The sequence below is a fragment of the Hydra vulgaris genome, chromosome 01 (genome assembly GCF_038396675.1).
Source record: "Hydra vulgaris chromosome 01, alternate assembly HydraT2T_AEP".
Classification (NCBI taxonomy): Eukaryota; Metazoa; Cnidaria; class Hydrozoa; order Anthoathecata; family Hydridae; genus Hydra; species Hydra vulgaris.
In genome coordinates, this window is record NC_088920.1 from 61,512,501 (window position 1) to 61,529,201 (window position 16,701).

At 26.4% G+C, this 16,701-nt stretch overlaps 1 protein-coding gene across 1 annotated transcript in view; it reads right to left on the minus strand.

The window, feature by feature from the left end:
* Positions 1-4,307: 4,307 nt before the first annotated feature.
* The window catches only part of LOC101241780 (uncharacterized), a 29,515-nt gene continuing 17,121 nt past the window's right edge, over positions 4,308-16,701 (minus strand). Inside the window, exons 3-8 of the mRNA XM_065788860.1 lie at positions 16,518-16,576; positions 9,723-9,839; positions 5,844-5,930; positions 5,657-5,735; positions 5,488-5,574; positions 4,308-4,535 (exon numbers count right to left, since the gene is read on the minus strand). Of these exons, the coding sequence (XP_065644932.1) occupies positions 4,444-4,535; positions 5,488-5,574; positions 5,657-5,735; positions 5,844-5,930; positions 9,723-9,839; positions 16,518-16,576 (521 nt within the window). The 3' untranslated portion in view covers positions 4,308-4,443. The remainder of the gene's footprint in view (positions 4,536-5,487; positions 5,575-5,656; positions 5,736-5,843; positions 5,931-9,722; positions 9,840-16,517; positions 16,577-16,701) is intronic.

Sequence of the window (16,701 nt, forward strand, 5' to 3'; positions counted from 1 at the left end):
ATAACTCAATACAAAGTCCACTTAGCTAAGAAAATGCAGCTACCTAAAGTAGTTTTGACAGCAATCAAAAATCAGGAAAAGCATGTCCTGGTGGTTTATGTATGGAAGCTTTTATATATGGTGGAAATAAGCTACATCTTCTAATTAGTATGTTTTTCGATCTCTATTTAGGGCACTGGTATTTACCTTCTAAGTTCTTTGAATGATCTATTATTCCTTTGGTGAAGTGAAAAGTGGCCGACCTCACTGATGTTAACAATCTATCGTTAATAGATTTTAAAAAAGCATTTGATAAAGTTGATTACTGGCTTCTGTTCTGCAACCTAATAGATAAACGAAAAAATATCGATAGTCTGCATGCATTCTGGTACAGTAACTACACAAGAAATTTGTATTAGCTGATACTCAAGAAATGTGTATCAGTTGACAGAAAGCTAGTCCAATGCTTATAGTACATAAAATGGTATGCTACAAGGTGGTAATTATCACCGTTATTGTTTAGCTTTTACATGAGTAATTTAGTATTTAAAAGTTCAAATATACGTATTGGATGCAATATAGGAGGGATTTTTCTAAATATTCTTACTTATGCTTATGCAGTACTTACAGCGCCATCTTGGTTCTCTCTGTAGAACTTATTGAATGTAATTTATGACATTATTTACTAATATGCCTTTAAACGCAAAGAAGACAGCTTGAATGGTTTTTAACCAAAAACAAAAATTAAAAAATTGTATCGCTTTCATTTCCGAAATTGAGTATAACATATTGCAAACTGGAATGTGTTGACAGCTTTAAATAACTTGGTCATATTGTGAAAAATGATCTACCAGATGATATGGATAAAATAAAAAAATTAAAAAAATATATACTCGAACAAATTAGCTGTTTTACTCGTGTTCAAGCCTTGTTAAAGTAAAATTATTCCAATCGCATTACATACGCTTATATAATGCTTCCCAGTTTTAACACTAGAACATTATCACACCTACAATATTACTACAATAAATGCGCAAAAATGTTTTTCCTATTCAAGTTTTTTATTGTCAAACGAATAAAGTATGTTTTTTAAGATCGATATCACGCAAAAACGTGATAAAATTATCAAACACCTATACATCAATTTTTATAATATCAATTGGTTTGATGTTATATAGAATATCAAACCATAAAATTGTAAAAAAAAAGTACTTCTCACGATTTTTTAGTTTGATATTTTCAAAGAAGTTAATTAACCAACATAATACAACAAAAAGATTTGGACCAATACGTTGCGTTGATTATCTCGGAGAAATAGTTAGTCTTTGATAAGATTTCTTAAAGATATATGAGAGCAGTTTGAGTAAACAGAAAAAAAGAGAATGAATCTATAGTTGAAAAAAGTAATTCAATGAGACTTTAAAGGAAAGTGTAACCACGTCAAAATGTAGTTAAAAATAAATACTTTACTTGTCTCTCCGGCCACAATTAGTAATACTATAGTATAGTAAATATACTATAGTATATTCTATAGTATAGTAAATATAGTATAAAAAATATATATAGTATAGTAAATATAGTATAAAAAGATATAGTATAGTATATATTCAGTAAACTACTATAGCAGTTTACTGAATATATTTATTAAAAACTTATAATCTAAATACATGTCTCATAAAGACTGAAAATCTAGACATGTTTCTAATAAAGACTGAAAATTCACTTATTGCAAAATAGGTGTTTGGCTGGATAAGCGAATTTTCAACAAGCATATTTTAAACACTAACAACAACAACAACGAAAACAACAGCAAAAATAGTTCTTCAGATTGTATATTGTATACGGCTAACAACTTGGCTATTGGCTGCACAAAACAATACAGCAGTTTGAATATTCGGACACCGTCATTTTATTTTGTTCAACACTTTATTTTGTCAAAAAAAGTAACGGCTCTATATAAGATTTAATATCTCGATAACAACTAGTGAAAATAAAAACACAATCACAAAATAGGTTAAGGACAGTCGTTTCTTAAAAATACCCGCATATTTTGGAAAATGCTTTAATTGTATTTATGACCATTTCAGGCTTCAAACTACGTATCTCCAGTTCTGAAGTCACCTCTACACAATGGCAATATTTTTCCGATCAGAATGAATTGATCATTAAAGAAATACCACTTGACAATGTTTTAACAATTCAAAAGTCAAAAAGTTTGAAATTTTGAATGCTAGTTTTAATTGCCCATTTTAAATGCAAATTCAAAAAAATCAAAGTATTCCTTAGTTGATGCATCAATACCGATACAAAAGTTCATTAAAACTGTGTTGTAAATTCCAAAAAAGTATGTAAAAAGAGTAAATGGTAAGTATGTATATAAAATTCTATGTTCGTGAATTATAAATATTAAGAGTGAGCTCTAACAAAAACGAAAACTCGATAAAGACAAATTGGATAAAGAACAGCGTGATCAAAATGCAGGAAAAAAAATGCAAAGAAAACCTGCGCGAAAACAATAAAGTTGCAAAAGAACATTTAGCATTAATTCGGGAAAACGAATCGAAAGAAAACAAAAAGTTTTAACCTTAATATTACCTAAGCGTTCTCAAAGATAAAATTAGTTGTAAACTATCTGTTTATTTGTTTTTTAAATATAATTAAAAATAACTTCTAGAAAATAAATGTTTCTTTTTAACTACATAATTGATATTTTTTTAATTAAAATTTTTTTTTGGATAAAAATAGTGACATGAATAAAATGCTTTTATCTCCTTAACTAACGCAAGAAAATATTTGATTTTTATTTTAGAATAAAGCAACTTCCTTATGCTTTATTTTGATATCTTAAGACCATTATGTTTAATTACATAGTAATAAGAAACAAATAAAAATGTCAATAGATGTTAGACAAAATTATTATTAGACAAAATAAAGTGACGTGGCCTTACCGTACTAAAATAAAGCTAAAATTTATTTGCACTTAGTAAAGCAAAATATGAAAAACGCGACTCTTTTTGTTGAAATATAAATTTTTTTTTTTTGCGCAGCAAACAAAGATAAAATAAAGCTTAAGCATGTTCTCCATAATGTGCATGAAAAATTACATACTGAAGTCTACTGATTCTCCACCAATAATTAGAGTTAAGGATTGCAAACATTTTTGTAGCAGTTGAACTATTTTTCTTGCAATACATATTGTTACTAGAAATAACATTACTGTTTTTAGTGTTAACATTGCAAGGCTAAGGTCCTCGACAAAAGAATTAGCAGGTGACCACAAAATCAGATAAGACGGCACTGATTGACACCTATCAACTCATAATTAAAAACTAATATTCTCAAGTTCTTAATACAACGAGGAGGAGGGGGGGGGGGGAATAAAAAAAGAGGAGGGTGGGAATTTTAGTCCAGATCTAATAAACGGGGGAGGAGGAGGGGGGACTTTTATCAATTTCCAAAAATTGATAAAAGTCCCCCCCACCCCCATCTTTTATTGAAGACTCGAGAGTAAACATTTAAAAAAAATGTAATAACAAAAAAGAACAATAATAAAATTATTTTTAATTACGTATATTTATAAAATGAATTTATTTATAAAAAAAACAACGTTTTCATATAAAATTTCTTGTAAAAAAAAAAACAAAATAAAAATGCACAGCCTCGCACAAAAACACGCAAAATATTTTAACGCAAAAAAGTTGTTAAAAAAAAAAAGAAAAAATAGATGTTAGAATCAAAAATGTGCAACATTAATATAAAATCATTCGACAAAAAAAAAAAAGAAGTTACATATATATATATATATGATATATATATATGATATATATATATATATATATATATTATATATATATATATATATATATATATATATATATATACATATCAATATTTAAAAAGTGTTTAAATTTGTGTATTATATTAGTGTTTATATTTATGTATTATATTATATATAACATATCATGTGGTTTACCAAAATTAAAAACCAGAACGTATTTTATCTTTTAACTCGCAAATGAATTTAAAAACGAAAAAAAAAAAAAAAAAAAACGACTGACACAGAAAATTCCAATTAAAAATATAAAATACTTGTATATTTGCGAGTCCTGAGAACCAATATAGTCTTATAGGACTTGTTCCTCGCAACAATTATAAAAAAAATCGAATCAATTACATTAAAAAAAGAAAATATTAATGACATTATTTTTTGACATGTCATCTTTTTTTATACAATTACATGCATTTTTATGAAAAGTATGTTACATAATAATAGATCAAATCTAGTTCCATCTTAACCCTGCAAAAGGCAATTTTTTGATTTATATAGAAAAAAAAAATAATAAAAAATTTAAGATGTACTTCTTCGAAATAAAATAATGGATGTATTATAAGAAACAGCATTTATTATCAATAAAGTTAAGGACGAAAAATCTAGAATTCACATGTAAAACTTTTACGGTCTCTTTAAGAGGACTGCATAGAGTTGTAATTAGGGTTATTTTGTTGACTTTCAACAGAGATACTTCTTATTGGCACAGCAGATATCTGTTGATACACTAAAAGTAAAAATAAATAGGTGCACAGTTTTAATTTAATATGCTAGTTGACAATGAAAAAAAAATTTAGGAGAATAAAAAAAAAACAAAAACAGGTTGATAAAAAAAAAAATGATTAAAAAACTCTGACAAATTTATTCCAATACAATAGTTCAACCTTCTTAAATATTTGCTTAACCTTCTTAATATTTGCTTAAACGGAGTTTGAGCAAATATTAAAGAACCAAGACAATCAACACATAACGAAATTATTTAAAAAAAACATTTGTAACACATGTACAAATTTAGTCAATTCTTCGAGGAAATATTAACTTCTCCATTTTTTATAATCTGCAAACCAAGCTATAAAATAACTTATTTAACGTTGTTTACGAAATAAGCTGTAACTTATTTAGTAAACAACGAATTCGAATTGAATAAATTCACGACATTCATCAAAGCTCACGATAATCGGCGACTTAAATTTAAAGGTTTTAAAATTTGCAAATTCATTGTAAAATCGTTTTTATTTAAATTTTGAAATATATTATGCAAAGGCGCAAAACTTCAAAAAAAGTGGACATAAATAGAATGTTTTTAAAGTAATATATTATTATTTTTTTAGTTATATTACTTATTTTATCTAAATTTAAGTTTGATGTTGATTCACAAACTTCGTTTCTCTTACAAAATTGTTAACATTTGGAATCAGTTGCCATTATCATTATTTATTACGTTTAGTTGTCAAGACAACAGAAGTTGTCAAGACAACAGAGCCTATAAGTCTAGTAAGCCTAGTAAACATTCTGATTTTAAGCTGTTTAACTGTATTCAAACTTAGAGAACTAATTGCTTGTAGCACAGCTACCAGCTTTAAAAAACAAAATAATCAGATGGCATAAATATTTAGAAGCCATTTCTAGGTTTATTATTATTATAATATCAGAAATTACAGGATATTGAAAAAACTAACCTTTTTCCTTCAAACCTTTGTTAAAATTATTAAAAATAAAATAAGACCAAACAAAGATGAGGGTACGAAGAAGCAACCCCAGTATACCTAAAAGTTAAATTTAAAAAAATAGTGCTTTAGCATATACTGCAAAAAAAAAAAAAGAAAAAAAGAAAAAAAAAAGTGTTACCGGCAGCAAATATACAAAACAAAACAACATTATTTTGATTATCGCCATTATTCTTCGCAGCATCTATTTGATTTGCAGTCTTAAGAAAAAAAGAAATTCATTCCAAATTAAAAAATCACGAAGCAAAAAAAATAAAATATATATATATAAAAATAAAAAAAAAACTTAGATAACTAAACAACTAAACCTTAACAAACAACCAAATAATATAAGTTGGTTCCAGTAATCCAATGATCCAAAAAATGAAACTAACTTTAACATTCTCATAACGAATCTGAAAATAAAAATGTCATCTGTCACTTTTTGAAATGTTAATACGGATTGATTAATTGCCACCCAAAAAAAATCAAATTTTTTCTATTTCCAATGACGACTAACATATAAATATTCAAACAAATTAAACAACAAAACATCCATCAACTCAAACAGCAAAACAACAAAAATAACTCAAAAAAACAACACAAACAACAAAACAACCAGTGATGTGCTGTTAAAATTCTAAGAACCAGCTCCTACATATTTACACTACTCCCCCTCATTCACATCAACACTACTCCCCCTCATTCTAGTGAATTTTAAAAAATTTTTTTTTTTGTACTACATGTTATTAAATTACTTCTTTAGAAAAAGATTCCAAATCACATTTTGGTTAGCAGTAGGTGGAGTTGTTGTGGAGGGTGCTCTGTTGTCATCAGCTGAATGGTGAATTCTGAGCCACATTTCAACATATGGTGTAGCCTCCCACAAATTTAGCTGCAAGGCCATCAAATTAATGCTCATCAAATCTAAATTGTGCCTAATACTTAAATTTGATTTTTTTTCAGTGCATATAGTATTCACGAGTGAAAAATCACATTCAGTCTGTGTGAAATGTATTGCAATTGTGTTGCAATACGTTTGTTGCAATCTCTTAAAATATTGTCAACACCTCTAAAATCAATAACACAGATTTCAATGTTAAGAATTTGGCTATTGGTTGCACAAAACAATACAGTAATTTGAATATTCGGACACCGTCATTTTATTTTGTTCAACACTTTATTTTGTCAAAAAAAGTAACGGCTCTATATAAGATTTAATATCTCGTTAACAGCTAGTGAAAATAAAAACACAATCACAAAATAGGTTAAGGATAGTTGGTTCTTAAATATACGCGCATATTTTGGAAAATGCTTTAAATAATTTTTTAAATTAATTGTATTTATGGCCATTCCAGGCTTCGAACTACGTATCTCCAGTTCTGAAGTCACCTCTACACAATGGCAATATTTTTCCGATCAGAATGAATTGATCATTAAAGAAATACCACTTGACAATGTTTTAACAATTCAAAAGTCAAAAATTTGAAATTTTGAATGCTAGTTTTAATTGCCCATTTTAAATGCAAATTCAAAAAAATCAAAGTATTCCCTAGTTGATGCATCAATACCGATACAAAAGTTCATTAAAACTGTGTTGTAAATTCCAAAAAAGTATGTAAAAAGAGTATATGGTAAATATGTATATGAAATTCTATGTTCGTGAATTATGAATATTAAGAGTGAGCTCTAACAAAAACGAAAACTTGATAAAGACAAATTGGATAAAGAACAGCGTGATCAAAATGCAGGAAAAAAAATGCAAAAAAAAACTGCGCCAAAACAATAAAGTTGCAAAAGAACATTTAGCATTATTTCGGGAAAACGAATCGAAAGAAAACAAAAAGTTTTAACCTTAATATTACCTAAGCGTTCTCAAAGATAAAATTAGTTGTAAACTATCTGTTTATTTGTTTTTTAAATATAATTAAAAATAACTTCTAGAAAATAAATGTTTCTTTTTAACTACATAATTGATATTTTTTTAATTAAAATTTTTTTTTGGATAAAAATAGTGACATGAATAAAATGCTTTTATCTCCTTAACTAACGCAAGAAAATATTTGATTTTTATTTTAGAATAAAAAGCAACTTCCTTATTTTATTTTAGAATAAAAAGCAACTTCCTTATGCTTTATTTTGATATCTTAAGACCATTAAGTTCAATTACATAGTAATGAGAAACAAATAAAAATGTCAATAGATGTTAGATTATTGGACAAAATAAAGTGACTTAGAGTTCTAACGCTTTTCCCACTTGCCATAGATTGATAATTTCATTTAACTTCCAAGTATTTAGTTTAAAAGTTTTAACTAAGGCAAAAATTTGTTTACTGTTTAATGTTAAATTATCACAGATTTTTACACTTTTGTCTTTAGAATTCATAAGCTTTAGTGTCATATTTTTATCAAACTTTCAATTTTTTTTGAAATAAACAATTTTAACTTTTTACAAGGAAAATTTCAATATAATGCATTATCTTGAAAATTAATATTTTTATAGGTATCAATTAAGACAATGTGATCTACACGGCGTTCATAAACTCCAAGTTTTTTCATGAATTGCTTAAGAGAAAATATAGTTCTTAATATTAATTGATCTGTTTTTGCAATATTTTGTGTTCTGGACTAGAGGGCTTTGGATAAAAATGATATTTCATCTAAAATATCAATAATTAGCGCAAAGATTCATAAGAACATTTGTTTCTGAGACATGATGCCATTCCATAGTATTTTTTGTTTTTTGAAAAATATTTGCACGATTCAGGGTAAGAAAACCAGACAGCACAAGGTCTCCACAAACTGTAAGCAACCCATCTTGGTCCCAAAACTTGTCCTATTTTTACCATTGTTTCTCTAAGTCATTGGAAATGTTTGAATTCTTTCTGACTTTTGTTTGATTGGTGGCATATTGCATACATTTTGTCAATAAATATTTTGAAATGATTTATTTGCTTAATGTCTTTTATGAAATCATTTAAAGTAAGTTGTAATCTATGATTCAAACAGTGCCAAATAGTTAGAAAAGACATTGCTTATTCTCGATTGATTTACATCCAAGCATAGTACTTGCCCAATTGGAACAAAATCCTATTAAACTTTTTTAAATATTCTTTAGTCATTTCAAAAAAGCTCAACTCTTTGAGTAATTAATTGTAAACTGTTGAGCTCCTATCTAATCTACCAATAAAAAAAAAAAAAAAAATGATGGAAGAAATGTCATTAACTTCAACTTTTAAAAATATGCCAAGAACTGATTTACTAGAAATAGTTAAAGCCTCATTGATTATTATACATAATTTGAAATTTTTTGAAGAAATACTTAAAAAATATATCTTTTTAATTCACTTGAAATATGTTCGACAATTAGTTTGATCTTTAGTTATTTACTTGAGGTCTTGGTTTATATTTAATGAGAAACTCTGCGAACAAGAGTTATTGAAAGCTATTAACAATAGTTATTAACGCAAACTTTAATTATTTACTTTAATAGTTAGTGTTTGTTTTAAAGTTATTATTACAAAATTGTTATTTTCCTAAAGGGTTATGAACCAGGTATAAAATTTTTTTTTTAACAACTGGGTCTACCAAGTCCATTCAAATCTATAGCAGTACATCACTACAAACAACTCAAACAACAAAAACTTAAACAACAAAATAACAAGCAGCAAAACAACAAAACAACCAAAAACTCAAACAACAAATAAATCAAACAACTTTGTTAAATAAAACCAAAATCATAGAAACAATAACTTCAAATATGAAACCAGAAACATTAGATGCAACTTTAATCTTGCATTAATTTAGAAAAATTTTCATCTATGGCGCAATAAAATGGTGCAATAGTCTTGTTAAAGGTTTGGGTTAAGAGAGTTAAAAGTAAAATTTAAAAAAAAATTATTTCTTCAACTGTAGTATAGTTTAACTGTAGTGGCCCTGGAGCCTGAAGGGGGTGAACTTAATAAAAAAATGCTATTCAAGAAAAACCAATGCATCCATGCTAAATGTGCATTATGGACTTAAAAACCTATAATTGTTCGTGAACAAAGATGGCAACTACTACTACAAAGCTACAACTTTTAAGTAGTAGTTTTTACTTTAGCTATAATGTTAGATAACACAAAATGTTAATAAACATAATTTTTAAAGAACAATTTTTCAGATAATAAATTATATTAAAAGTATTGTAATTAAAAAAAATATCTTACCATAAGAAACCCTAAAATCATCCAGAAGAAACTAATTGGTACCCCTATACCCAGAACAACTTTTTCTCCCATTGTAAGTGATCCACTAACATTCAAAATCAAAACTAGCAAGCTTATCTAAAAATAATGTTGAGATTTAAAAAAAATTTCAATGTTTGAAAAGATAAAAAAAAGTTCTTGTATAAAGTTTTTTTTTCTTTCTTCATAAAAAAAAAAAAAAAAAAGTAAATAACAACCAATATATATCTTTTTTTCTGTTTAATAAATCTAATTTATATATAAATATTAGCTGCATTCAGTTTATTTCTGCTCAATGTCAGAAAAATACTGAATGTGAAACGTTATTTACGAATGTATAGCATCATCCTGAAACAGTGGGCTTTGGCTAAATGTATATTGGTCTATTAAAGAGTCAGTAAAAAAAAAAAAGGCAAACCGCAAATAACCATTAACAAAAAAACAAAAAAAATCATTTAACCATGTTTTCAAAGCATAGGTAAAAAAAAAAAAAAAGCTTAATTAAGTAATGTTAAAGTAATTTTAATGCTTACTATGTCATTATAAAAAAAAAACAATAATAATTTAATGAAAACAGTACCAAAAAAGATGTTTTATTTGAGTTATGGTAAACAAAAAAATATAAATGAGATCAAAACAGAATTGTGATCACAAAAAAAAAAAAAAAAAAAAAAAAAAAATTAAATAACAATTTACTGTGATTTAAAAGATTAACAATTAAATACGATTCAAAATTAATGAGAAGTATATTTACTGCTTTTTTATACAAATAATTTTTCTCAAAAAAAAAAAAAAAAAAAAAAAAAATAATAGTAATATAATATTATATATAAATTGTATATAACAATATAATATTAATTATACAAAATTAAATATAATATTATAATACTATATTCAAAAATTAGTATTAAAAAAATCTAGCATTCACAATACTTCCAAAGAAATAAAAAAAATAAAACAACCTAAATACAGTTCTTATAAACATGAAGGTCAAAAATTATATATCTATATAACACCTCATAAATAAAATTTTGAACAAAATTTAAAAATTAATATTTTAAGAACTAATAAGTTTTATTATTTAATATTTCAACTGTTAATATGTTAGTATACGTAGTTTATAAATATATTAAAATAATTATTTCAAATACCATATTTAGCAATATTATAAAGTTTTTTTAAAAGATGTTTTATTTGAGTATGGAAAATATCTTTATTCATCTTTGAATAACAATATCTAATTCTTGCTTCAAGCTCTTCCAAATTCTCAGCTCTCCAATTATTCTCGTACACTAGCCGTTTTAAATCACCCCAAAAGTTTTCAATTGGTCTTGCTTCTGGAACGTTAGCTGGGTTATCTTTATATCTTAGATATCTTTAGGTACAACTTTGATTTTTTCAATTTTAAAAAGTCAAAGACCGACTTTGTGTAATGTGATCGAGCTAGATCAGGCCAGAAGATAAACTCATTGTCTTTTTTATAATATTCTGATACTAGAGGAAATAAAGTTTTTTCTAGTATCTCTTTATAAGTGTTACTGGTTGATTGCCTGCTTACTGTGATGAATATAAAGAGGGCTTATTCAACGGGGGCAGATGCAACAAGAAACTAAGAGGTTGTCCTTGTACTTTTTACGCAAATTGTATCTTACTTGGTCAGAACATTAAGAAGGATCAGCAGCATAAAACCTATCATTACTAGCTAATGTGCTATTGTTTAAGGTAAAATACCTTTTATCATCCATAACAAAATCCAAGTTTTTATAATTTTCGTACAATTTAGGACATTTAGGACGCATAGCTTTCTTCTGCTGATGGCTACAATCTGGACGATTAGTTTTTTTGAAAGTTCCAATGTTAGTCATTGTTTTTAATATTTGGGAATTCGAGTTTGACTACAGTTAAAAACTTGAGTTATTTTTTTTTGGGAGCACCCTGAATTATTTTCAAAAAATGCAGCAATCTTCTGAATATTTTCTTTAGTAGCTACCTTAGCGATTCAACCACTTCCAACTTTTCTTTTTAGAGATCCATTCTCCAATTTTACGATTTTATCATAAGCAGTTGATCTGGGTAAACCCCATTCCATAAACTGCTTAGCAACAAACACTTTACCTTTTTCTCGATTTTTGGAAAAAAATTTCCATAATTTTTTTGAGGTCCTTTACTTTGACCATTTTATTTTCAATATATAAATAATATTTTTAACTTAATTAAATTAAATTTAAATAGATTATAAAAACCTCTTTCAAATAAGTATACAGGTTTTTTGCGTGCATGAAATAAATTACATAATAAATGAAATAAACTTGTCCGAAATTTTATTTATAGGGTGTTATAATACAGTTCTTATAAACATGAAAGTCAAAAACTATATATCTATATACAAATCACAATTAAAAAATAAATAAATAACAAATCGATAAAGCACTATAAATACTCAACACCATTGAGAATCTCTGAAATTAAAAGGAAAATAATGATTTTTATGATTTTAAAATTTTTTTTTAAGTAAAATTCAAAATTACTAAACTTATTGAAACTATAATAATAATATGATAACTTAACTATATAATAACTTAAATATAATAGTACCCTTTTTTTCTTTAAATCTTCTATACTCCCTTTCATAATGAAACTTAGATTTTATTCTCTGCAAGTTCCATACACTCTGTAACCTCATTTCTCTTTATTACAATAGGTTGCAGTCTTGACTTTTTGGTTTTATGGCTGTGATGCATATTGCTTTTTGCTCCTGTTTTCTCTTTCACCTTTATAGCGTTATCCATGGTTCACAACCAATGTCAACTATCTTACTGAAACTGTGACTTAACAATTTAAACTAATTGTCTTGCAAAAACTTGATCGTCTTGAGCAAGCAAGTTTATGTTTCGATTTGGTCTTGAACTATGTAAGTAGTTACCCTAATGCAAAGAAATTATGGGGACAAAAGAACCAGTAACAGAGTTGTTGTCCTTACTAATTTTTGAATTATCATGTAAATTATAATAAGCAGCATTCAAAGCATTTTTTAGATTCCATTCTGTAACATCCTCCCCAGTTTTTAAACTGCCATGGGCAAAATGCAAACTGCAAGATTCAATGTTAAAGAGAATGTAAAATAGTTTCAGTCAAGCTGAAATTCATTAAAAAATTTTGATTTAGAGTTTTAACTATCCATTGATATTTGGTACAGCTTTGGTAGTTCCAATTTTTAACAATATTGCTGAAGTGAGTTCACTTCATCTGAAATATATCTTGATGTGTTGTATGATTCAAGAAACTTTATACAAAATAATGAGCACAATTCATTATTTTACATCCTAGTATCTGATATAAATATTTTTATTTTTATTTACTATATATTATATAAATATTCAGTCAGAAGTTTGGGGGAATTTAATTTGAACTTTCATTAAAAGAATAGAAATGGATATCTGACAGCTTTACAGCTCATACTAAAACTGATTTAAAATAAGGAATTAAACCATGATTTAACTCATATGAAGTTTTTTTTTGTAATTTCACAAAGAAACATTTAACTTTTCTTAATGCTTCATTGTGTTTAGCTCTTTTTGCATGGTTTGTCAAGGCAGGGCATCCACATGAAGAGAGTTTGACCTGACCTGTGTCAAACAGGTCAGGTCAAACTTTGCCGACCCTAATTCTGAGGGTTGACTAGATCATAACTTAGTTGACTATTAAAAAAAAGATTTATTACCTTACATGCCAACCGGGCCTGCAGTGAATGATAAAAATATTCAAAAGTAGTGACTTATGATGCTGAATTCACAACGTTACAGACTTATCAAGAAATTTCTGAATGATGATTGCGTGTACAAATACTAAAGCGGCAAGGACAGTCACCCTTCCACTTTTAGTTCTTTTATTCCAATCATAACAAACATTACCTAGGAGAATTCATTAACTAAAGATTGTTGATAAATGTTTAGTTAAAATGTTACTACTTTTTTTAATATCTTTCCTGCGTTTATTTTTTGTTTTAAAGTAGCATAACTTTGGTTTTGAAAATTATAAGATTGCAGCAGCATTTTTTTTTCTTTTCTTCAAGTGCAACACCATTATCCAGCAAGGCTAAAGGAATTAGATTTGAGTCTAGATATTAAAAAAGGCATCTAACACAAATGGTTCAGCACATATGGCTTTATACTAATGCATTTGATAAATAGCAGTTACTATGAAATGAGCTTTGATTGTATCATTTGATTACAGGTACCACTTTGCATAAAAAGCAAGCTGCAAATTCATTTATCAACTTAATATGATCTCTGTTCTTTGAAAAAAAATCAATTTGGACTGAAAGAATTCACATTTTTTATATAATATATAGATTCCCCTAGAAATGTTGCATGATGCTCCTGTTTTTTAAATTTTAATGATAGAAAGTGAAAGGTAGCTGACCACAATTTGAAGAATGACATTATCATTTATTAATAAGAAGGATCTACAATATTCAAGAGATTTGTAGCAGCTTTTTCAACAAAAATTCCTTTAAATTCTTTCAAAGCAAATTTAACTAACATAGATAGATCGTACACAAAATCAAGCAGCTCAAACAAGTTTTTGAAATGTTTAAACAAAGAATGATCAGGAACCGTACTTTGTTAATAGGTTCAAGGGGCATAGCTTTAAAAAAGTATGTGATTCTTATCTTAAAACATGATGTCTAAAAGCTTATAGAATCAAATATTTATTATCTAGCAAAATAATATTCTTATTAAAGATCCTTTATGCATACTTGTATTGCTTGATGTTGTATCAAGAAAAAGTAATCCAATCAAATTTGAAAGTAATTCAAGACTAACTCTTTTAAGATTGTGCTTTTTTAAGAATTTTATTACATCATTGTACTAATTCTCTCCTGATATAGAGGTTAATGGCTTAACACCAAGAAGATGTGACTCCTTTTTAATGGTTGCCAGAATAGTAAGTTTGTCATGCCTTTTTTTTTAAATGTATACACTATAAATTGAAAGAAGCTTGGATGCTAAGTTTAACATCTTCTTTAGCAACAACTGCCATTTTCTGAACTGTTTTTTTCATCTTTTTATATGCTGTTGACCTGCTGCAACTTACATTTGTAAGATCAATCCAAAAATCAAGAATTTTGAAAGTATATCCAGTAGTAAAATTTGCTACCCATAATATTATATACATTACAAATAGACAATTCAAAAAAGCTCCTTGAATACATTAACACTCTTGGTTCTGAACTTGTGTGGCTTAGTTGGTTTTCCAAATTATCAATTCCTAATGCAAGTGAAAGTAAGAGTAGTTAAAAACAAATTTCAAAAAAATTAAAACAAAAAACTTTATAGAAGATGTAGAAACAACAAATTGTTGTTTATTTGGGTTATGTTGAAAAGGGAGAAATCATTACTAGCCAATACTATGTTAGAAACTGATTGAAACTTGTTATACGCAAAATAAATAAGCAAAGACCTGTAACAGGTACTCAAAATTATAAATTTCCCAATAATAATACTCAACCTCATGTTACTCAAACTGTCACAAATTGTCCAAACAAGTATCACAATAATTCACCACCCACCAGACTTGCCAGGCTTAGCTCCATCTGATTATTGGCTATTAGACTTGATAAAAAAAAACCTTGATGACTGTACTGATGTCGAAATTCAAAAAAACCACATAACCAAGCTACTTCAAAGTATACCCAAAGAAAAGTATAAAAAACATTTGACAAATGGCTTGAAAGGATGCAACTTTGTAATGATGAAATAAATCTTAAAATAAATGATGAACTAAATCTTAAAAATTTAATAAAATTAAATTAAAAAATTCTATTTACATCTTCTACAGATTCTACGTATTTTTCTAACAAAATAAGTCTGATTTATGTTTGTCTTTTTTTATCCAGTTTTGAAAGTCTGTCCTTTATAAAGTCTTGTTGCTTTTTCAACTCTAAAGACATTTTTTTTTTAAATTCAAGTATTTCTTGTAAATCTATTTAACTTTTGTCAAGCAATTATCTAATTGAGAATAAACCCTCTTTGAGCCAGGAACCCTTTATTTTACTAAGAATACATTTGCAATGATTTTTAATACACATTTTGTATTTATTGTTTTTTTTATTGTCCCAGTGAGTATTATTGATTTTTTTGATGTTTTAGGAAGCATAGACTGATTATAAGCTCTTTATTATAAAAAACAACTTATACAAAAATAAAAAATTATGATTATAAAAAAACAATTATAGAAAACCCTTGGTACACAACAATCTGAAAAATATGGACCATTATGAGCACATCAACAACAACAAAATTAAAATATTGAGATTTACATTGCGCTCAATGGCTTATTACTTGGTTAGTATTATAGGATTATTTGGGGGGTACTTTGGCGCTTTAGCACAAGGTAAATATCAAAATTTTTGTAATTTTTTTTCTGTAATCATATTATTTTATACTAGCCCCAAATTAAGCTTTTTGTATACCATTTTTTTGAACATCTCTAATAAATATATATACATGTATATATATATATATATATATATATATATATATATATATATATATATATATATATATATATATAAATACATATATATATATATATATATATATATATATATATATATATATATATATATATATATATATATATATATATATATATATATATATATATATATATATATATATATATATATATAAAAGTACAAGTTCACAATCTCATTTCAAAAAATCATTAAACTTGTGTTAGAGTTATTTATAAAAAAAAGATATATATACTCACTACAAGTTGGAAATCAAACTTCAAAAATGCAGTAAAAAAAAACATTGTTTGACACATATCTAAAAAAATATTAAATAATAAAACTTACATTAAACTTATTAAATATTAAATAATAAAACTTACATTAAACTATGAGTAAAACTAAAAAACAGGAAAAGTATCAAATGTTAAACATTAATTTCAG